The sequence below is a fragment of the Podarcis filfolensis genome (assembly GCF_964270895.1).
Source record: "Podarcis filfolensis genome assembly, chromosome: 4".
NCBI lineage: Eukaryota > Metazoa > Chordata > Lepidosauria > Squamata > Lacertidae > Podarcis > Podarcis filfolensis.
The window spans coordinates 77,580,270-77,604,547 of NC_139607.1; the positions used below are offsets into that span (position 1 = coordinate 77,580,270).

The following is a 24,278-nucleotide window of genomic DNA, read 5'->3' on the forward strand; positions in this document are numbered from 1 at the left end:
TCAAACCGGGACACTAGTTCTGGTTTTGCAGAGTTCATAAACCGAATAGTTCATAAACAGGGCTGTTCTTAAACCGAGGTTTGTTGTTTAGTCGTTTAGTCGTGTCTGACTCTTCGTGACCCCATGGACCAGAGCACACCAGGCACTTCTGTCTTCCACTGCCTCCCGCAGTTTGGTCAGAATCATGTTTGTAGCTTCGAAGACACTATCCAACCATCTCGTCCTCTGTCGTCCCCTTCTCCTCGTGCCCTCCATATTTCCAAACATCAGGGTCTTTTCCAGGGAGTCTTCTCTTCTCATGAGGTGGCCAAAGTATTGGAGCCTCAGCTTCACGATCTGTCCTTCCAGTGAGCGCTCAGGGCCGATTTCCTTCAGAATGGATAGGTTTGATCTTCTTGCAGTCCATGGGACTCTCAAGAGTCTCCTCCAGCACCATAATGCAAAAGCATCAATTCTTCGGCGATCAGCCTTCTTTATGGTCCAGCTCTCACTTTCATACATCACTACTGGGAAAACCATAGCTTTTACTATACGGACCTTTGTTGGCAAGGTGATGTCTCTACTTTTTAAGATGCTGTCTAGGTTGGTCATTGCTTTCCTCCCAAGAAGCAGGCGTCTCTTAATTTCGTGGCTGCTGTCACCATCTGCAGTGATCATGGAGCCCAAGAAAGTAAAATCTCTCACTGCCTCCATTTCTTCTCCTTTATTTGCCAGGAGGTGATGGGACCAGTGGCCATGATCTTCATTTTTTTGATGTTGAGCTTCAGACCATATTTTGCGCTCTCCTCTTTCACCCTCAATAAAAGGTTCTTTAATTCCTCCTCACTTTCTGCCATCAAGGTTGTGTCATCTGCATATCTGAGGTTGTTGATATTTCTTCCAGCAATCTTAATTCCAGCTAGGGATTCATCCAGCCCAGCCTTTCGCATGATGAATTCTGCATATAAGTTAAATAACCAGGGAGACAAAATACAGCCTTGTCGTACTCCTTTCCCAATTTTGAACCAATCAGTTGTTCCATATCCAGTTCTAACTGTAGCTTCTTGTCCCACATAGAGATTTCTCAGGAGACAGATGAGGTGATCAGGCACTCCCATTTCTTTAAGAACTTGCCATAGTTTGCTATGGTCGACACAGTCAAAGGCTTTTGCATAGTCGATGAAGCAGAAGTAGATGTCTTTCTGGAACTCTCTAGCTTTCTCCATAATCCAGTGCATGTTTGCAATTTGGTCTCTGGTTCCTCTGGCTCTTCTAAATCCAGCTTGCACTTCTGGGAGTTCTCGGTCCACATACTGCTTGAGCCTTCCTTGTAGAATTTTAAGCATAACCTTGCTAGCGTGTGAAATGAGTGCAATTGTGCGGTAGTTGGAGCATTCTTTGGCACTGCCCTTCTTTGGGATTGGGATGTAGACTGATCTTCTCCAATCCTCTGGCCACTGCTGAGTTTCCCAAACTTGCTGGCATATTGAGTGTAGCACCTTAACAGCACTTAAACCGAGGTACCACTGTATATATGTCAAAGGTTCAGCAAAGGGGTCAGAAGTTTCATTCTAGCAGGAACTGCTCCATTGTAGGGCAAGGAGGGGAGAGCTACATTAACATCCTATCCAGCAAAGGATCATGAAAGCTGTAAGCAGCCATGACAAACAGTACAGGGCCCTCGAAGCAAATTCACATTACGTGCAGCAGTGTGACTCATGTTTGAAGAATTGCTGTTTTCATTAGCGGTCAGGCGTAATGACATCTCCTGGGCTGTCCTGTGAATACTGTAAACTGCCCTGTGATTCTCAGATGAATGGTGGTATATACATTGTAGTAACAACAACAACAACAACAATAATAATATCATACCCCTCAACTGCCCTGATAAATCTAAGCCATTCCATATTTCCCACAAGAGCATGGTGGCCATTTTGGCCGCCTCAATTTTGCACCACGATCTCAAACCCCCAAAGTACTTTTTCTGGGGCTACAATTTTGCGCAGGTTGTGAGACTCATGCGGGCCTGGAAGATGGCACCCCTGGTATTCATCGAGACGTGTTGGAAGGTATGTGATATGCAAAATCTAAAACGTAAATTGAATTTCGGAAAGTTAAATACTAAAACCACAATAATTTAAAATCTAAATAAATAAATAATTCTGAAACACCTGGGAATCATTCAGGGTGCAAAGGCCACCTGAAATAAAACAGTTTTGACCAGGCATCTGTGTGAAAGAACTCCCTAGAGCTGGGCCCTTGTTGACATGAGTTATGCTTTTGGCTCATAGAAAACCACTAATAGTGCTTCCCCCTCCTTGCCATAAACTCCCTGACTGACTTGGGTTCTATATAGTAAAAATGATATGCTAAACTCAGATAAAACCAAAATGTTGGTTTAAAACATGGATGAGCAGTTGAATTTATTTATTTTTTAGAAAGGATGTCTGGTTTAAAAATAGGCGAAAAAGTTAAGTATTTGGGAATTTGGCTGACAGTAAGGATTCTCAACCTATTTGAAAATAATTATATTAAATTGTGGAAAGAGATTAAGAAAGAGTTGGAGATATGGGGGAGAATGAAACTCTCCCTGTTAGGGAGAATTTCAGCCATTAAAATTAACTTACTCCCTAGGATGCTGTTTTTATTCCAATCAGTTCCAATTGCAAATAATTCAAGATGCTTCAAAGAATAAAAAAAGATATCTCTAAGTTTATCAGGCAGGGAGAAAAGCCAAGAGTTAAATACAAAATTATGATAGGTGCAAAAGAAAAAGGAGGCTTTGCCCTGCCATATCTGCAGTTGTTTTATGAGGCAGCTTGTTTGTTTTGGTTAAAAGAATGGATCATCCCCACTAATCCCCTTGGCTAACCACCCACTATTCCACCACGCAGCACAAAATCTCCAGATAAAAACCTGGCAAGCCAAAGGCCTACATCGCCTAGCAGAATTCTACAAAAACAACAAACCCATATCAACACAAGAAATACAAAACAAACTAGGGGACAACCAAATACCCTGGTGACCACACCATCAGCTACATGCCTTCTTAAATAATCCAGTAGTAAAATCAACAGCTACTAGGCCCTTGACCACCTCTGAAAACCTTCTCCTAACAACAATGGGACATGGCAAAGGGATGGTACCCACAATATACAAAACATTGTTCCAAAGCCCCACAAATCCACTTGACACACTCAAAAAACAATGGGAGGACGACATAGGCTATGAAATCAACCCCACCCAATGGAATAGAATGAGGTCTAAACCTCCCTTTAAATCCATATCAGCAAAAAGAAAATAACTCACTCTGAAACTCACCTACAGATGGTATCTAAGACCACAGAAACTGGTGCTGATATGTCCAGGAACCTCACCAAAATGCTGGAAAGGCTGCACCTCCACAGGCACATACCTCCAGATATGGTGGGAATGCCCCAAAACCCAGCTCTTCTGAACAACAGTCAAACAAGAAATAAGCAAAATAACTAATCAGGTACTAGAAGTCACCCCAGAACTGGCCCTACTGAACATCTTCCAAGATAACAATGCCCCCCCCCACATTATAAAGAGCTCATAATCCAAGGCCTGATTTAAAATTTGGCTGGCATGCATGTCTTTGATATGGGAAGATTCTTAGAAAGAATCTGTATCGAATTTGGCAGAAATATAAAAATCTGCTGGAAAGAAAAACACTTTTATGGCTATCTTCTATTGAAGCAATTACAATTAAGAGAGCTAATACAGATAGACAATGGGCAGCTTACAGAGAACTGCTGGATTTTACAGGAGGAAACCAAAACTGAAACCAATGGAAAACTTAAGGAGCCGAGTTACGGATTGGCTACAATATCAGCAGATACATAATATGTTTAAATTAGATAAAAAGAATGGGGTTTTTTGGACCAAAGCTCACAAATCGACAAAGAACTTTTACAAAATAAGAATAAACTTCTGTCTAAAATGTGTAATTTTCAATTAGAAAGGGAAACAAAATATGAGCTTGTTAAAGTTTCAATGACACACTGGGCAATAGATATAGGACACAATATAGATTTCAACCTCTGGAAGAAACTTTGGAAAAGTTATTTTACTTCCATTCTGAGCAATTCCCACTTCTCTAAGAGCCCCCTCCACCCCACCTCACATTGTTCAGGACAGCCCCTATCCCTCCAGTGAGGCTTTTCAGGAGGCTGCATAAGGGAAGAATGGAGCAGGAAAAATTCCTTCTGGAAACTTTCCTAAGTTAACATCCCTTAGGAACTAAGTCCTTGTATCTGACAGAGGGCAAAGTGTCTTCCTGCCATTTCCAAAAACATATTCAAGAGTGGGCATAATATTATGGTGGAATTTTATTGGGGACCACGAAGAGATAATAATAAAAAAATGATATAAAAGGTAAAGGGTAAAGGGACCCCTGACCATTAGGTCCAGTTGCGAACAACTCTGGGGCTGCGGCGCTCATCTCACTTTATTGGCTGAGGGAGCCGGCATACAGCTTGTATGTAGCCAGCATGACTAAGCCGCTTCTGGCGAACTAGAGCAGTGCACAGAAATGCCATTTACCTTCCCGCCAGAGTGGTACCTATTTATCTACTTGCACTTTGACGTGCTTTCAAACTGCTAGGTTGGCAGGAGCTGGAACCGAGCAACGGGAGCTCACCCTGTCGCAGGGATTCGAACCGCCAACCTTCTGATCGGCAAGCCCTAGGTTCTGTGGTTTAACCCACAGCGCTACCCTTTTAAATTCAGGTATCAAATGAAACACAACTTATAGCACAATCCTGTGAATGTCTACTGGGAAGTATGGCCTACCCTGTTCAATGGGGCTTACTGCCAAGAATTGTGGCCTTAACTGGGTTTTGGCAGAAGATGAACTGCAGAGGCAGAGAAACAGTGCTGTGTGTGATGAACGCAGGGAAGAATGGGAAACGATGCCTTCTTACATTCCTAGATTCAACAAGAGGAAGTGAAGATAGGCCCTGAGTCAGGAGGCATAACCCCAGTTCCACCACCCTTCCATGTATGTTCATTTCTACCCAGAATGGAAGCCTGGGCAGGACAATAGGGTTGAAGTAATAAGCATAGAGGAGAAGGCGAAGCTGGGGCGGGAGAGGGGAAGAAAGCAAACAGACATATATTTTACAAGAAAGGAAGAAAGATGCATTTAGAAACAGAACTGTACTTAGAATGTGGCAGATTGTCAGCACTGCCCTTAAGACGAGCTGATTCAGGGGTTAGGAAGTTTTGGAGAAATGAGGCACACCCAAGTCAGCTCACCTGAAGTACTGTAAGGGTAAGGGTGAGGACTGTTTGTCATACTTAAGTTTAGCCCAGTATTTAAAGGAGTCTCTGTGTTAGGAAACATTGGAAATGAGATCTCCGTATATCTCAGTAATTTAAGCCAGAAGTGTCAAATTGCTAGAAATGTTAGAGTTTCTTATCAGGCCTTTTTGTGGTTTTCAAAATATTATTTGTCCCTTATTCAGTGTCTTCTAAAGATCACACTGGCATCAACTTAAAACACCAGGGGTGCCTTTACTTTAATAAGCCTGACAGAGATGTCATAGTTTGCCACTTAAACACATGATTTTGTGAAATAAATTAATTTTGTTTCAGTTTTAATAGAGGAAATGTATTTCATTAATTGACGGGGGGGGGAGGGAGATCCACAAATAAAAAGAAAAATCTTAACAGATTTTGGAGCCTCCTGATTAAAAATCCCAGCTTCTTTCTACACAATGCATTGCATACTTCAACTAGTCAAAAATCACTTATGTCTTAAGTCCCTTATTATTTTAAACTAATATTATTACTCACATTGCCTTTGTTAATTTAAACCCACTGTTGGCATGCTTAGATACTTCATCCACTTGAAGGTTAAACTAAATCATTTACTGCAAACATTTTTTAGCTTCACTGCAGAGCAGGAATTTAAAGCATGCATTTGTGTTAATTTGTGAATAAGTAAGAAGTCCAGACTTGATAGAAGAACTTACACGTCCTCCCTGTGTGCAAGACTTCAAAAAAGACACTGTAACAATTAAAAAACTAGAATCTGGATGTTCTTGTTCAGCCACAAACAATAGAGCACCTGAACTCTTTTTTAAGCTTTACATGCGAAAGACATAGTACATGAAGCCAAAATTCTATTTTTCATGTTCAAAATAATGAGGGGAACCTACTTATGCTATTATAGTGTGTTATCATATTTGCTAATGTTACACATTTTTGGACCTGCAGCAGACTAGTATTTTGTTTAAAGGTTCTTTAACTTCATAATTTCCTCAAACACAAAGAAACATATTAAGAATGAGCAGCAGTAATTTGCTGACATGTCCTACCTGGAAAGATAGAAGGTCTTTTCTTAGGGCGTCTTGGATGGATCGGTTCTAAGTTCCTAATATTTCTCTGATGCTTTCCTTTATTGTTATTTCCTAGGAGGAGTTCTGTTGGTAGACTACTCCGTCTTGCCTTATAATCATTTCGGTATGAATTCAGTTTACACTCAGTCCTAGAATGCAGGTTATTGTCATCAATTGCCATTATAGTACAGATGTTTCTGAAGTTGCCCCAAGTGTAAAAGCAAAATAGTGCAAACAGATAAGACAGCTGAGCTTCAAATGGGTCAGATCTGTTTTACTAATAGAAAACAGTCACCAACCATTTTTGATGTTCTCATGCTTAGCCCAGCACTTGTTTGGTAAGTTTAGCAAGTGGATAGGCGTGGGCAAAAACAGGTGTAGAATTACTACAAAGTCCCTCCTTTCAAAAGTCAAACAGCCCAGGGGAGGAGGTATAGCAAAATCATTAAAGCTAACAAAGGCTTATAGACAACTGGAAAGTTTTACTAAAGGTGAACTCATCAAGTCCTCTGCACAGAGTGAAAACATGGTTTAAACAGACTACTACTTTAATTCCTGTTTCAGACAGTGTTTCTCACTTCACTTCACTAATAGTCCACAAACAGACAGAGCAAAGAAAATGTTACATTCTGAAATTAAATAACATTTCAATAATCCGTAGAAGAAAACTATGTGACTAAATACACAGACACTATAAGTTTTGTTTATAATGTGCTGTTGCTTATTTCAAGATGAGGCTTGTGCAAAAAATAGACACTTTTTAACAGTTACAGAGCATAACTGAGCAAGTGCATTTGTAGATGCAGAAATAAGAGAACTGTAACAGAAAGCAACTATGCGACACTGAGACAGGAGTGCATTTTAACAATCTTGTTAAACACAAAACTTAGGCTGCCATCCTATACAGTATATACTTACTTGGGAAAAAGCCCCCAGAACTCAGTGAGATTACACTGTTAGTTGCTTAAAAATATCTAGGGGCTGCAAAGATACAAGGTTATGCTATTTAAATCCTAACTATGAACAGTATTGAATCCCCTTTATGTATCAGACTTTCGTGTCCACCCTCTGGTGTAACATGGGTTTTATTTTCACAACCACATTAACACACTTTATTGAGATGTAAAAATTAAGGTCGGAATGATCTTACAATTTATCTCCTAAGCAAAATTAAACCACTTAAGCCTTATTAATATGAAGAACAGTTAGATGTTGTAGACTGTAGTTTAAATTAAATACATGCATAGAAAAATATACTACATTTTAAAATGCAAGGTATTTATTGAAAGCATAAGCTTCTCATTTCTGTTACTGGATCAGTTTCCAACATCAGGTTCTTCATCTGCAAAGGCATTGTGGTGAACAGAATCAAGATCTTATATCTGCATATAAAAGCTTGCCTGCAATGCTACAGTGCTTTAAGCCCAATTTCAAGTAAATTTAAGATTCATTTTATATGCATGTACTGCAGTAGGCAGGGAATTCATGTAGCCCCTACATTACAGAACTTAAAATAACACAGTTAACAGGCTGCATTGTTCAAAAGCTCAACAAAATGTACGGGTTCTGTTTCCCCATTTTGTTAGTCATTTCTTCATCTGCCTTCCTGCATAGTCAACAAACTCTCAAGATGCCCTTAGGCAAGATCTTGTGTCAGTTAACCGAAGCACAGATGGTAAGTTTCAACAAGCTTTATCGGCACAGCTAAAACTTGTATGACAACTACTGCAGAGCTCTGTAACCCTGCCTATGCCTGGGCAATTTTCCTTTCTTCCCACTTCCTGTCCTTCCTGCTTCTGCCTATCAAACTACACCTTCCAGCAGGCACTGCTTCAAAGCTCGGGGTCGCCTACCTTTTTTGGACTAGAACAGTGGTACCTCGGGTTACATATGCTTCAGGTTACAGACTCCGCTAACCCAGAAATAGTGCTTCAGGTTAAGAACTTTGCTTCAGGATGAGAACAGAAATCGTGCTCCAGTGGCGCGGCAGCAGCGGGAGGCCTCATTAGCTAAAGTGGTGCTTCAGGTTAAGAACAGTTTCAGGTTCAGAACAGACCTCCGGAATGAATTAAGTACTTAACCCGAGGTACCACTGTATGCACATTTCAAATTTTGAGAGAATGCTGGGCGTGCCAGTCACAAAATGGCTGCCATGGAGGGGGAGCATAGCATAACAGCAAATGACTCCAATGGGAAGCATAGTTTAACACAAAATCATATCCCCAACAACCTTATGTTTACCATGGGAGATCTGCTATGCCCTGCTGGTCTAGGCAATGGAAATCAAACACACACACACACACACACACACACACACACACACACACACAATTGTCTAATAATAACAACAGAGAGTATTCTTCAGTACCAGAAAAAAAATAAACAAAAAGGTTTTGGAAAGCCTTGCTTAGCCATTAGTGTCCGGGCTTAAATTGCTAAGGGTTTATTGATTAAATTGGCTGAGGTATTAATAAAATCAGTGAAGCCTCAGGCTCCCACCCCACCCATTTTGGGCACTCTTCCCTGACTTCCAATTTAAGCCTACCCATAGTTTCTGTCAAATAAAAACCAGGAAGCTACACTTTATGATAGGGTTGCCATATTTCCAAAAGTGAAAATCCAGACACAAAAGTTGTTGAGCTATGTCCGGGAAATTCCAGACATATGGCAGCCTTACTTTATGATTGTCCTCCAGAGGAAAATTGGAAACCAATTTCAAATTGCCCAGGTAGCTCAGTATTGATTACTGACTGGCAGCAGCAATTCTGCAGGGTTTCATGTAAGAAACTTTCCTAGACCAGCCTGAAGTTGCCAGGTTTGAATCTCGGGCCTTGTGCAAGCAAAGCTATGGCTGTTCCCCTGATATTAGAAATTAAGATAGGAGGCTAAAGTGCCGAGGAAAAACAAGAACACATTAATTCTTTGTGTTAAAGGTTTTCCTAGCTGGATAACTGGGTCTTTGCCACAAGTGTCTATTTAGTGTTTAGTTTTGTTTTAAATACATCAGCTTTTCTTTGGCTGTTTTTACTGTCAGCGCTGACGGGTGGGGGGAGCTGGTACAAATTCCCGAGGCCCAACGGTCTTGCCTATATTTTTGCCTTCCTCAGTAGTATTATTATTTGTCAATTGTTTTTGACACCTATTGTAAATTTGGTGGATTTCAAAGAAAATAATAATGATATATAGAATTCAGTCAGTTATCAGCCAGTATAGACCCTACCCAACCAAAAAACTACTAATTACACTTACACACACACACAATGAAATTCCACTTGTCTTTAGGACACAAAGGTATTCAAGATTTTGGGTTTGCTTTTAAATCTGGCATTTCTCATTTGGGCTTCATTGGAGCTGTTTGTAAGTGAAAACAGGTATTTCAATGTATGCTTTGAGATATGTTTCCACATGACTGCAGATTATTTTTCATCACAATCTTTGCCACAGTATTCCCATAGAACAGAAAGTAGATTTCCAAAATAATAATTGTTTTTTATTTATTTTATTTATTAAATTTATATCCCAGCCTTCCTCCCAAAGGAGCCCATAAAAATAACTGCACCATTCAACCTCTCTAGAAAATTTGTTCTCAAAATCAAAAACTACCACTAATATTGATAATTTACACTACATCCCTTTAAAAAGGTAAAGGGACCCCTGACCATTAGGTCCAGTCGTGACCGACTCTGGGGTTGTGCGCTCATCTCGCTCTATAGGCCGAGGGAGCCGGTGTTTGTCCGCAGACAGCTTCCGGGTCACGTGGCCAGCATGACTAAGCCGCTTCCGGTGAACTGGGGCTGGGGGCTTTTAGAACCCCTCTAGATATCCTTTATATGGTGCATTAATGATGGCTGATGCTAAAGTGCTTTTGGGTCAATCTTACAATCCCGATGATTTATGCTAATGACATTTAATTTCACCCTGTATGTCTAAATTTCTGCCCAACACATACTTATAAATAATTCAGAATATCTTGAAGAGGGTCCTCTGGGATCTTATGCCCTATATACAATAGAAATACATAACAAGAGTGTGAATATGTGCAAGGACTGGTTTCTCTGTTATTATATAATTTATTTATTTATTGCATTTATATCACAACCTTGCATTCCTCATATTGGAATTGTATCAAGCAAAATCCAAAACAAAACATTATTATAAGTATGAATGTTCTCTATACAGTACTCTGAGATCTAATATCACACAGCTTGTCTTTATCTTTTGTTTCTTTATTATTTTTCAAAAAATTAAATGAAGAGTGCAGCAGAATTTCCTGATTTTATCACATATGCAAATAGTCAACATGTAGTTTCCCATGATTCTAACAAATGTACTGTGCTAGATTATATAAATCTTATATTGTATGGCCTGAAGTAACAATGATGAAGCATCTTTTTAAAAAATAAAATCATTTTGCTTCATCGCCATCAGTTTATTATCAACATTATTACTGATTCATTGCCATACTTCACTTAGCATTTCCATACTAGGGCCTCTTTCCTCATTTTTTTTTCCTGTGAAGAGATTAGACCATCTGTCCTACTGCTACAAAAAAAATACCAATTAATCATTTACAGGTTGGGAAATAGAAAATCCAGTTGTTTCAGTAATGGATTCTTAGATACTAATTAGTGTGCCAATAGAATACCTAATGCAATAATAATAATAATTACGGGGCATGTTGTCTCATCTTAGCAGTATCTGATCACAATATAATAAAGTATTACCCTCCATAAAATCTTTAATAACATTCAGACTTGGTTTTCATTCTATTACTTTGTTCATTATACCTGTAGGCAGTAAACAGATATAAGCTTGGATTTAGTTTTCACTTACACATTTGAACCACACATGATCCTGACCGGCTAACATAATTCTACTGATGCTCTTACAACTCTGTCAAAATAAAAAGAAAAAAGAAGTAAACCAGCAGTTCACGTTTTGCAGATTTCCCCACCCCCACCCCCGCAATACTAACTCAAAAGTTTTACAGCAATCCTGATGAGCTGGATCCACACTCAGCGCATAGACTAGAGTAGATCCAGTGGCCGAAATCCAATGTCACAGCCATGGACACAACAGGACTTCCCCTTTCTCTCCTGTCCCCCACAGCCCACCTGGCTGTCTGCTCTTAAAGATCCTCCATCCCTACACAGCAGATTTTAGGATCTGTAGGATTTTGCAGGGAAAAGCAAAGTATGGTAACTTCTGTTTGTCTAAGCAGAAGTTCACTGTGTAGATAGGACACTGTAGCTGAATGGCGCCTATTGAAATCAATGACACTTAATTCAGTCATGATTAACTTAAGTTCCAATGACTCAAATAAGCCTGCTCTAAACACAATGAAGTCTTGACCCAATGCTACATTTTTATTTCACTTTATCTTCACAATAGGTTTCTGAGTTTTGAGTTAATTATTTTCATCCAGTCTAGCATCCTGTTCTCACAGTCGCCAACTCAATGCTTATGGGAATGTAGCTTCCCTCCTGCCCCTTCCAGCAACTGGTATTCAGAAGCATAGTGCTTCTGCCAGTGGAGGTTGAACATGGGCTTTAGGGTTAGTAGTCATGGACTGTCTTTTCCTTCATGAATTTGCCCTGTCATCCTTCAAAGCCATCCAAGTTGGTGGCCATCACTACTTCTTGTGGAAGTGAATTCCATGTGTGCTTTCTTTTGCCTGTCCTGAATCTTTCAACATTCAGTTTCATTGGATTCCTACAGAGAATGAGACAGAGAAAAATCCTTTTCTCTCTTCCAGTCTCTCCAACACCATGCATGACACTTCTGTCATGCCACCTTTTGTTGTTGTTTAGTCGTTTAGTCGTGCCCGACTCTTCGTGACCCCATGGACCAGAGCACGCCAGGCACTCCTGTCTTCCACTGCCTCCCGCATTTTGGTCAAACTCATGTTCGTAGCTTCGAGAACACTGTCCAACCATCTCGTCCTCTGTTGTCCCCTTCTCCTTGTGCCCTCCATATTTCCAAACATCGGGGTCTTTTCCAGGGAGTCTTCTCTTCTCATGAGGTGCCAAAGTATTGGAGCCTCAGCTTCAGGATCTGTCCTTCCAGTGAGCACTCAGGGCTGATTTCCTTAAGAATGGATACGTTTGATCTTCTTGCAGTCCATGGGACTCTCAAGAGTCTCCTCCAGCACCAGAATTCAAAAGCATCAATTCTTCGGCAATCAGCCTTCTTTAGGGTCCAGCTCTCACTTCCATACATCACTACTGGGAAAACCATAGCTTTTACTATACGGACCTTTGTTGGCCTTTTACTTGCCCTTTAAGCTAAAAACCCAAAAGACTGTAACCTTTCCTAATTAGAGGAGCTTCTCCATCCCCTCGGTCATTTTCGCTGCCCCTTCCTGAACCTTTCCCAACTCTACAATATCTTTTTTGAGGTGAGGTGACTAGAACTGTACACAATATTCCAAATGTGGCCCCACCATACATTCTATAATGGTGGCTTTATTTTCAATCCCTTTCTGAATGGTCCCCAAGACAAAATTCATCTCTTTAACAGCTGCTGTACACTGGATCAACTTCTTCACCAAATTAGCCAAGGTCTCATTGCTGGTCAGTTACCACCAGTTCAGATCTGATAATAAATAAATCAATCAATAAATAAAATATTATCTATACCCCGCCCATCTGACTGTGTTTCCCCAGCCACTCTGGGCGGCTACCAAAAGAATATTAAAAGCACAATAAAACATCAAACATTCAAAACTTCCCTAAACAGGACTGCCTTCAGATGTCTTCTAAAAGTCAGATAGTTGTTTATTTCCTTGACATCTGATGGGAGGGCATTCCACAGGGTGGGCACCAATACTGAGAAGGCCCTCTGCCTCGTTCCCTGTAACTTCACTTCCCGCAGATATGAAATAAAGTTTTTTTAAAAATATATTCCCCCCCCCCAGCTTACATAACTTTACTGGCCACTCACTCAGTGCAAAAGGTCTTTTTGGAGCTCTTCACGTTCCCTTTTGCTTTTAACCACCCCGAACAATTTATCATCATCAGTAAACTTGCCTACCTCCATTCTCACCCCCCTTACTCTAGATCAGGCTTTTCCAAACTTGGGTCTCTAGCTGTTTTTGGACTACAGTTCCCATCATCCCTGACCACTGGTCCTGCCAGCTAGGGATGATGGGAGTTGTAGACCAAAAACAGCTAGTGACCCAAGTTTGGAGAAACCCTGCTCTAGAATGTTTATGAGAAAGTTTAAAAAAGCACAGCTCCCAATACTGATCCTTGAGAGACTCCACTTCCTAAATCCCTTCATTGGAAGAACTGTCCAATGTATCATTGCATAATGTAGTACTGTACATATGTGCTGATCTGATCAGTTGGCTGTGACAGCAACAGAAACACAATGGAAACTCTGGAGTCAGGGGTTCTTGTATATACAACAGAATAAGCATAAACAAATTAAACACTAAACTTGCTGGAACTGCTTCTTGCTCAGTTCCTTGAAGCTGTCAGCACATGTAGCGTCCTCATTTAGCAAGCATTCCATGATTTGACAGGCAGTTTCCAAATAGGCTACATTCCAACTGGCAAAGGAGTGCAGTTCACTTCCAGATCTACTCCCTCGCAGAACAAAAGATATACCATTCAGTTGTATTTTGCATTGTTTCACAAGCTGTTGTTAATAATCATATTCATTTCGGGAAATCATGGATTTAATTAAGGGGAGGGGGAGACCTTTGTAACTTGTAATGTTGTTTGTCAGGCTTCACTAGTTGCTGACAGGTCTACCCAGAAACATAGCATGCAACTGTAAAAGCTAATGTAGTGTGAAGCATTTAGTGAAATGCCATATTTTAAACAATACGAATGAATTATATATACTGTAATACAAGGTACAGATATTATCTATCATTGCAATGAGTAGTTTAGTCCTATATAAATCCCAGAATAGGCTTTATGTAGATTGCTCTATGGTAACTTCATAATTGAGTGACTGGCCACAGTTGCATGTAACAATAAACCATGGCTAGTTTAAACAAACCATGGTCTGACGTTGTTTTGAAATCGCCCCACGGGAAGGGAGATTGTTACATGAGATTACAACTTTTGACTTGCTAATGAGTGTACTCCGTTCAAAGAAAGTGAACTATGCTGCTTCAAAACCCTCACAGCTGAAAAAAAACTTCACAAATGAAGAAGATCTATAAATGAAACAAATGTTTATAAGTGCACTGATACCTGCCTTGAAAAACTCCTCAGTCATGAGTTGCTTAAACATCGCAGTGCTGAGGTGCCAAAAGCATGACCATTAATACAAAGTTCCTAGTTAAAGTATGTCCAAAATGTCATTTAACTTACATGGTCTACACATTACAGAATACTAAGTAACAAAGCATCACTTCCTATTCATACAGCGTATTATACAGACCAAAGCAACAAGATGTGATCCACAATAATGAACATAGCAAGAAAGTCAAACCTAGCTGTTGTTCACTTCAAATCTTGATGAACGTGTCCCCCCCCCCCCCTTCTCATCTTGAACAAATGAAGCTTGGTGTGACGTTACATGGTCTGACCAGGTTTATTTTCCTATTTTATTTACATTGCAGAGCCTTTTATTACGTTGCCAATCCAGTTTGGAGAATTATACTACAGGTTTAGGAATTTATAACCCATTACTAATCAGTAAGAAATCTATTCCTATTTTTCACATTATCTTTCCATATCACTGGACCTTGCATCTAAATTACTCGGAAAATATAACGTAAAAGCAGTTAATATTTGCTTTAAAATATGTAGATATTCAGAGGCTCTGTGTGTGGCTTCCTGGAATCTGGCCCCTCCCCCGCATAATGTGTTTTAAGAACATGTTAGGCAAAGGAGTGAAAAATAGGAAATAGGCATCTGTGGCACAAAGCAAAACAGAAAGCCAGAGAAAGGAACCATGAAACCCAATAATTTTGGAAGAGATCAAAATGAGCAAAAAGTCATGGAATTCATTTCTAGGGGGGTTGTTCAGTTCTACTGGTACCATTCAAGAAACCAGTGGCACTACCCATTCACTTGCCAAATATTTTAAGCTCAGAAGTAGCAAATTGATTCCAGTGGAATGCTTGGTGAACAAAAAGTGACTTGTACTTATCTCAGTGCATTTACATACATACAGAGGGAATCAGCAGTGTCTGCAAAGCCTGGTGTTTCTGGAAGCACCATGCATCATGGCAGCTCTTGCAAAGTCTTTGCAAGCACAGCAATCAGCTGGTTATCAGCATCTGCAAAGCCGTGTGGGCTTTGCAGCTTGATTTCAAACTGTGTGAGAAAGGGGAAATGTCACATGCGACATCAGGCGGTTGTTAAGTCTACAATCCTGCCCACCCATTAATGTTGTTCGGCCTACCTAAATAAATAAATGCCTACCTAAATAAATCAATAAAATCTGTTCTGGATATTAGCTAGTTCAGCCAACCTGATGCCCTCCAAATGTTTTAGACTCCAACTCCCATCAACCCCAGTCAGGAAGGCCCAATGGTCAGGATTGATGTGAGTTGTGGTCCAGAACATCTGGAGGGCACCAGGCAAGGGAAAGCTGTCAAAGAATACATAATGGAAATCAGGGAGTACACCCCCAGCCCACAACAGACAAGATACCGGTAAATCCAAACATAATTTGCTTTAGAACAAATGTTTTTTCTATAGACTGTAGCACTAGAATGACAACTACTTAGGCGTAGTACCACACACACTCCTTTCTCCATAAACACCTGATGGTTACCGGTACTGTATATCATGCTCTATAATGTCCTCACATAGCATTTCAGGCTCCTGTGTAAATTTTCAGGTCACAAAAAAATGCACTTGGATAGAAATCTTAGGACAGTACCAAGTAAGAATGCATGTCTGTTTAAACCAGAAAGCTTATTATGTGTCAGATGTGAAAAATATGGCAATGCAAATTATACAATAAGCCAGTTGTATGTTTAAATTGCAAAAACAAACATCATAAATCCAAAACAAGGAGTTTAAGTCTTACCTCGCCTTGATCAGCACATTCAGTGTCTCTTTAATCAGATTAATGGTGGGATATGCTTGTCATAAACACGGGTGAGATAGTTTTGTAGAAGAGGCAGAGCCAAGTTAATTGCCTGTGATATGGATGCTGCCTTGCTTGCTTCCTAGAGACGAAAGGTATTGTTTTGCATTTGTGAACCATCTGTATCACCTAGGGAAAATAACAGTATGCATGAACTTAGGTCATCCACACTACTGTATAATATATTACTGCCACCTCTCAAAGCTAGTCATCATTTAGCTTTAACCAACAGACACACGCTTTACCAATAAATCCCTATAATTGTCTGTGAGTATTCTAAACACAGGTTATGGTTTACAACAAAACCACTGCATACAAAGTAACCAATGTTATATTAGTTGCTTAGTTCTATAGCACTTCATAGTTTGTAAACAATGGTTACCTTTTCTTGTGGAGCAAAAACATTGTCCATAAATTTCATCATCATCTTTCTAAATGGCACTGCAGCACTATTTTTTTATTAGACCGCACGGAGGCATTTCACAGGGTCCATTGCCATTAGCAATAGCAAACGTCACTCTCTTCCATTTGATGTAAATAATAGATAAGGTACTTGACTGCCTGTGTTCAGTTTGATCAGATATCAAAATTATATCCCAAGGGTCAAAAAGTATCCGTTCCTCCCAGAACACAAATAGATGGCATGAGAACAAGTAGCCAGCTGTCCAACAATTCCTTTTAGCTCCTTCCTTTCTACCTCCTTTCCCAGACCCCATCACACCTTAAGGGCGGGGAGAAAATTCTAACACCTAGTGCAAAGCCTACATGCCACAACTAGTGTAAGAATGCTAGAAAAAGAAAAGGGCATTGTGGCAACTCTTCCCCACTTGCACACATATAACACTTTATAAATATGGCTTCCCAGTTGTCTTTATTATGCTACAAGAAACCAGTGCCCCCCCCCCAGCTGAAGCACACAGGAGTCCAGCATTCCTCCACCCACTTCTTGACTTTACATACTTCCAAGAAACCCAAAACACACATTTTCAAGTCAATATGGAAGCTGGCCAGCATACGTGATTCTACACTTTTTTTCAGATCTATGACTCCTGGCTGCTCCTAGCTGCAATTGGTCAAGTTACAGGGCAGGAACAATTCATATTTCCTCTTCTTCAATCCGCCTCCAATGTAGCAGCAGCGGAGGGCTTTAAGCTCTACCATTGCAAGCACATGAGTTTGCGCAAAGGCCCTTCCAAAATGCCCTAGCCATCCTCTTGAATCTAAGAGAATGAGGGCAGCAGGGGCGCATTTCTTTGACCTGCACCAGAACCAGGGGGAACCTCCAAACCAGCTAGGGAGACAGCTTGCCGCAGTTTTTAGCACCTCCATGGATGGTGAATGCGACTGTTGTCAAACTGGCATCTGTTCGTTCAGGGCTGTCCCAAGTCACCCAGCAACTTTCTGTAACAGCTTCATGTTGAGTTCCAGCACCTACTTTTCTTGGGGAAAAAGCACTGCAATAAACTAAGGGACAACAAAAGACAAGAGCCTGGGGAGGCCTCAGGGAGCCAAGTGGTACGAGCAGAGCCTTATAGTAGAGCATCTGCTTCGCATGCAAAAGGTCTCAGATTCAATCCCCCACAGCTCCAGGTGGGACTAGGGAAAACTTCTGAAAACCTGGAGAGCCTCTGGCAGTGTCAACAACACTAAGCTAGATGGACCGAGGGTCTGACTTGGCATAAGGCAGTTTCCTGTGTTTCTGAGTGCTTAACTTACATGTTATCATTTTATACACCTATCTTAAAAACGTATTACCTGACCATTTTATTCAAAATGCTCATGGTGGCCTAGGAGCATTTGATTAAAGATAAACCAAACAGGCTAAAACCAGCAGTACAAAAATTATGGATGATTTTGGAGAAACGAAAAGGAAAACAAAAAAGGCCCTAGCCAGGTCCTGGGGCTGAAGACTGCACAGAATTTGTATTTAATGCCCTTATTTATTTCCAACTAATCTCAATGTGTATGTCGATCATGCTGCTTATTCTCAGAGGCACCTCCTATAATGACATGTAAAGGTAAAGGTACCCCTACCCGTACGAGCCAGTCGTGTCCGACTCTAGGGTTGTGCGCCCATCTCACTTAAGAGGCCGGGGGCCAGCGCTGTCCGGAGACACTTCCGGGTCACGTGGCCAGCGTGATGAAGCTGCTCTGGCGAGCCAGCACCAGCGCAGCACACAGAAACGCCGTTTACCTTCCCGCTATAAAGCAGTACCTATTTATCTACTTGCACTTAGGAGTGCTTTCGAACTGCTAGGTGGGCAGGAGCTGAGACCGAAGACGGGAGCTCACCCCGCCGCAGGGATTCGAACCGCCGACCATACGATCGGCAAGTCCTAGGCACTGAGGTTTTACCCACAGCGCCACCCGCGTGTCAGCGGGTGTAAAGTGAATTTTTATTATAAGAGCGGCTGAGGAAACCCAGCCAGATGGGTGGGGTATAAATAATAAAATTATTAATAATACTAGCACTTAAATTGATTCAGGACAGATAAAAGAAGCCTTCCTGCCACAATGCAAACTATGTATGGAATTTACTGCACAGAAAAGTGGTAACTAATGACCAGAAACTGCCCATTTACTCCATCACAAAGTAAAAGCTATGGTAGATATAAAAAAAATAAATTGATGTATCAGAAGGAAATGTGTTTGAGTTGAAGGTCAGGTTAAAAAGTATTATGGATACATTCTCTTTTAATGCATCTGAGATTCTAATGTTGTAGTTATTCCCTTTATCTAGCAAGTCTCTGTCTGCCTGTCTCTCTCTCACACACCAAAAATTAACTTAAGTAAAACAAGTCCCTTCCCTTTAAAACATCTGTAAAGGAAAGGGTAGATTTTATCAAGAAAGAAAATGGCATGGGTGATCAGGGTTACTCCCAATGCAGTTCACAATTAAAACATTTAAATAAAAATGATTTTCAATAGCTTGGCTATGTTAAGTTTGATAGCATTACTCTGGCACCATCTTCTGGCCCTTTGCAGTAGAGTTTTGACTGGTTTGCATAAAGCTAAAATTTTAGGCAGAGTTTAGTGCCTATTGAAATAAATGATCTTAGGAGGCTCTAATGCTGCTTGGTGCCAATGATGGCTGGTGCCACTAAAAGATCACAGGGGTGTGGCCAATGAGAGGTCACGGGGACGTGGCCATGTTCTGGTTTTCTCCATATTCTCCTCTCTTGGAAAGATACTGTGGGCACTCAAGCATTACTATTTTACAGATACTTAACTAAACTGCAAAGGTCTTACTGCCGTTCAGAAGAGGTTCCTGCTGCCACAACCGCTTCTCTGCTGGGACAAAAGTTTTCCACCTGTCCTGGCTCTCATCCTTATCCTCCTCCTTTGCAAAGAAACAGTGAATACCTAACCACAGTTTTATTAATACTTAGCACCCAAGTGTCTATTTTGGTTCCGAAGGGATTCTTGCTGTCGCAACGTCTACTGTAGATTCATGCCACTATAACTATACATTACTCGTAGTTAAACCTCACTATTGCCAGTTGTCTAGTATTTTCTTTCATTTTTTTTTTTATAATATATTTATTAAAGTTTTCAAATAAAGCATATATTAGATAAGCACTTATCATTGTTCATTTAACATCTCTCAATTGTTACATGGGACTCCCCCACACCTCCCGCATACACTTACATCATTATTAAATTAGTTTCAAACAAATTATCATTTAATTCATCTTAATTAGTAATCTTAATTTGGTTTGACATATAATTCAACCTTAAATCTAATTTAATGGTAGACAATTGTCTGCACTGGCATCCAATTCAGCACTCAGCCAAATTACAATATTTTTGTAAATAAATCTTAAATTTCCTCCAGTCTTCTTCCATCCTTTCTTCTCCCTGGTCTCGAATTCTGCCGGTCATCTCGGCTAATTGCATATAGTCCATCAGTTGCATCTGCCATTCTTCCACAGTGGGTAGCTCCTGAGTTTTCCAATTCTTGGCAATTAATATTCTTGCTGCTGTTGTTGCGTACAAAAAGAATGTTCTGTCCTCTTTTAACACACTCTGGCCGACAATACCCAGGAGAAAGGCCTCTGATTTCTTAGTGAAGGTGTATTTAAACACCTTTTTTAATTCATTATATATCTTCTCCCAAAAGGCCTTCACTCTAGGGCAGGTCCACCAGAGGTGAAAAAATGTTCCTTCATTTTCCTTACATTTCCAACATTTGCTATCAGACGAATGGTATATTTTAGCCAGTTTAACAGGGGTCATGTACCATCTATACATCATTTTCATCACATTTTCCTTCAACGCATTACATGCAGTGAAGTTCAGCCCAGAGGTCCACAACCTTTCCCAATCTTCAAACATAATATTATACCCAATATCCTGCGCCCATTTTATCATTGTTGATTTTACCATTTCGTCATGTGTGTTCCATTTCAGCAGCAAGTTATACATTCTTGAAAGTACCTTAGTCTTAGGTTCTAACAGTTCAGTTTCTAACTTTGACTTTTCCACTTGGAATCCTAGCTTTTTGTCATTTTTAAACACTTCTTTAATCTGAGCATAGTGTAACCAGTCTCGCACTTTGTCTCTCATCTTTTCTAAACTCTGCAATTTCCAGTTGTCACCATCCTTTTCTATTATCTCCCAATATTTTGGCCAGTTGGCCTCCATATTGGCTCTTTTCCGAGCCTTAGCCTCCAGGGGTGACAGCCACCTCGGAGTTTTATTCTCCAGTAAGTCTTTATATTTTGTCCAGACATTAAAGACTGATTTTCTGACAATATGGTTCTTGAAGGCCTTATTTATCTTAGCTTTATCATACCATAAATATGCATGCCATCCAAACGCATTATTAAAACCTTCCAAATCCAAAACATCCGTATCTTCAAGAAGTAACCAATCTTTTAACCAGCAGAAAGCTGCAGCTTCATAATACAACTTTAAATCTGGCAGGGCAAAGCCCCCTCTTTCTTTCGCATCTGTTAATATTTTAAATTTGATTCTGGGCTTTTTGCCCTGCCAGACAAATTTAGAAATATCTTTCTGCCACTTCCGGAAGCACTCTGTCTTGTCTACAATCTGCAGTGTCTGAAACAAAAATAACATTTTTGGCAATACATTCATCTTGATGGCAGCTATTCGGCCTAACAAAGAAAGTTTTAGTCTTGACCAACTATCCAAGTCTCTCTTAATCTCTGACCAACATTTTTCATAATTATCTTTAAATAAACTCAGATTTTTTGCTGTTATATTTACCCCTAGGTATTTAACTTTTTTAACCACATTTAGTTCTGTCTCTTTCTGAAGCTGTTCCAACTCAATATCTGTCACGTTTTTCCCCAAAACTTTAGTTTTTTGCTTATTTAACTTAAATCCTGCCACTCGACCAAAGTTTTGAATCAGTTGTAGTACTCTTTTCAAACTAGACTCCGGCTCCTGTAATGTCAGAACTAGGTCATCTGCAAAAGCTTTAAGTTTATATTGTTTCGCTCCGACCTGAATCCCTTCCACCAACCGGTCCCCCCTAATCATATTCAGGAGCACTTCCAGAACCGAAATAAACAGTAATGGGGAAATCGGGCAGCCTTGTCGTGTACCTTTTTCAATTTTAAACTCTTCTGTAACCACATTGTTAACTATCAGTTTAGCCTTTTGTTCTGAATATATTGCCTCAATCCCGTTCTCAAACCCCCGTCCCACTCCCATTTCTTTTAAATTCCCCTTCATAAATTTCCAAGAAATGTTGTCAAAGGCTTTCTCCGCGTCTATAAAAATTAAAACTGCTTTAGTGTTTATGTTTGTTTGTAAAAGTTCCAATATGTCTATGATGTTCCTTGTGTTAGTAAACATATGTCTGCCCGGGAGAAAGCCTGCCTGGTCTTTATGGATTATCTCACTTAAAACTTTCTTAAATCTTCGTGCCAAAACATCTGCAAATATTTTGTAATCCACATTTAAAAGGGAGATGGGACGGTAATTCTTGAGTTGTGTCTTTTCAGTTTCTGACTTTGGAATCAATGTGATAAATGCTTCTTTCCACGATTCAGGCGCCTTCTTCCCCTCCATTATTTCATTACTGACCTCCAACAAAGGTTGTATCAAATAATCCTTCAATGTCTTGTAGTAGTTAGAGGTCAGTCCATCTGGCCCTGGTGATTTGCCCTGTTTCAGACTCAGGATGGCCTGTTCAATCTCTTGTCGTGTTATTTTGCCATTTAAAATTGTTCTATTTTCTTCTGACAGCTTTGCTAATCCATTTCTCTCCAAAAATTGTGTAATCTCTATTTCATCTTGTGGCCCTTGAGTATATAACTTTTTAAAATACCTCTGGAAGCACTTTCTAATCTCTCCCGGGTTCTGAATGTTCCTTCCTTCAACCTCTAAGTTTGTTACTGTGTTTAATCTTTGTCTCCTTTTCAACTGCCAAGCTAGCAGTTTCCCACATTTATTTGCCGATTCAAAAGTTTTTTGTTTCATTATTTTAATCTTCCATTCTATTTCCTGATTTATCAGCTTGGAATATTGCGCCTGATAAAGTTTAATTTCTCTCAGAATCGGTTGGGACTTCGGGTTAGATCTTAACTTCTTCTCCAACTCTTTGATACTTTCCAGAATTTTATCTTTCTTTTCATTTTGCAGTCTTTTCTTTAAGGAATTCTGTTGAATCAAGAACCCTCTCATCACAGCTTTACTTGCATCCCAGATAGTTCTTTTTTCCACCGTAGTGTTCAAATTAATCTCAAAATAGTCCTTTAAGGTTTTTTGGGCCTTCTTTACAATTCTTTGATCTCTAAACAGGCCATCATTCATCTTCCATCTAAAGGAGCCGATTGGGATCAATGTCATATCCATTCTCAAGGCGTTATGGTCGGAGCATGTTTTGGGGCAGATTTCCACCTTCCTCACCTTAGGTGCCAGACTTCTAGTTATCCATATTTGGTCGATTCGTGTCCAAGTCAGTTGAGCTTCAGAAAAGAATGTTCCTTCTCTTCCCAGGGGGTTTCTAACTCTCCAGATGTCAACCCAGTCCATATTGTCAGTCATTTCAAAAAAGGTCTTAGGTAGTCTTCCCTCTTTAGTAATGTTCTGGTTCTGTGACTTATCCATATTTGTTGATACGACCCCGTTCATGTCCCCCATCATGATGACGTTGTTGTAATCCAGATAATCCAGCATGATCTCGTGCAACTTCTTATAAAAATCCGATTTTCCTTCATTTGGAGCATAAATTCCTAATATCAAAATTTTTTCTCCTTGATACTGTACTTCTATTGCGAGGATTCTTCCACTTTCATCTTTAAAGAGAAATTTTGGTGAAAGGCTCTCTTTTGCATAGATCACTACACCTCTCTTTTTAACTGTATCCGATGATATAAATTCTTGACCAAGCCTTTTATTTATTAACACCTTTCTATGGAGCCTAATCACATGTGTTTCTTGTAAGCATATAATGTCCAATTGTTCCTTTTTTAGAATATGAAAAATTTTAGACCTTTTTTCGGGACTGTTACAGCCATTTATGTTCCAACTCAAAAGCTGCAGAGACATCCTGGATAGATCTGGTTATTCTTTCTGGGGTGGTACCTTGTTCTCCGGTCCTTGAGGATCCGAGGGGGCGGGCTCCCCTGGAAGTTCTGGCGTTGGCAATCCAAGTCCTTTGTGGAGGTCTTCTCCGTGTGCTCCCAAAAACTTGTCTCTATCTTCCACTGTTTTGATTTTGATCTTTCTCCCTCTGTAGGTAAAGGATAATCCTTGTGGAAACTCCCACCTGAAGATAATTGCGTTGCTTCTCAACAGTCTTGCCAATTCCGTGTAGTTAGATCTAAGGTCCAGCAACTGCTTAGGAATGTCCTTGTAGATTTCAATTCTCTTGCCCAAAATGTCTAGTGACTTTTCGTAGTG

The 24,278-nt window shown here is 40.1% G+C and overlaps 1 protein-coding gene across 6 annotated transcripts in view; it reads right to left on the reverse strand.

Moving 5' to 3' along the window:
- The window catches only part of FRY (FRY microtubule binding protein), a 193,732-nt gene that overhangs the window by 153,397 nt on the left and 16,057 nt on the right, over positions 1-24,278 (reverse strand). For 3 of the 6 annotated variants that reach the window (XM_083608908.1, XM_083608906.1, XM_083608907.1), the window contains exon 2: positions 16,344-16,532. Coding sequence is in view for 3 of the 6 variants with exons in the window: in XM_083608910.1 (XP_083465036.1) it covers positions 6,324-6,525 (202 nt within the window). In the remaining 3 variants the exon portion in view is untranslated. Of the gene's footprint in view, positions 1-6,323; positions 6,693-16,343; positions 16,533-24,278 lie in introns of those variants that run through there. The other 3 variants (XM_083608910.1, XM_083608905.1, XM_083608909.1) reach the window with 3 other exon arrangements.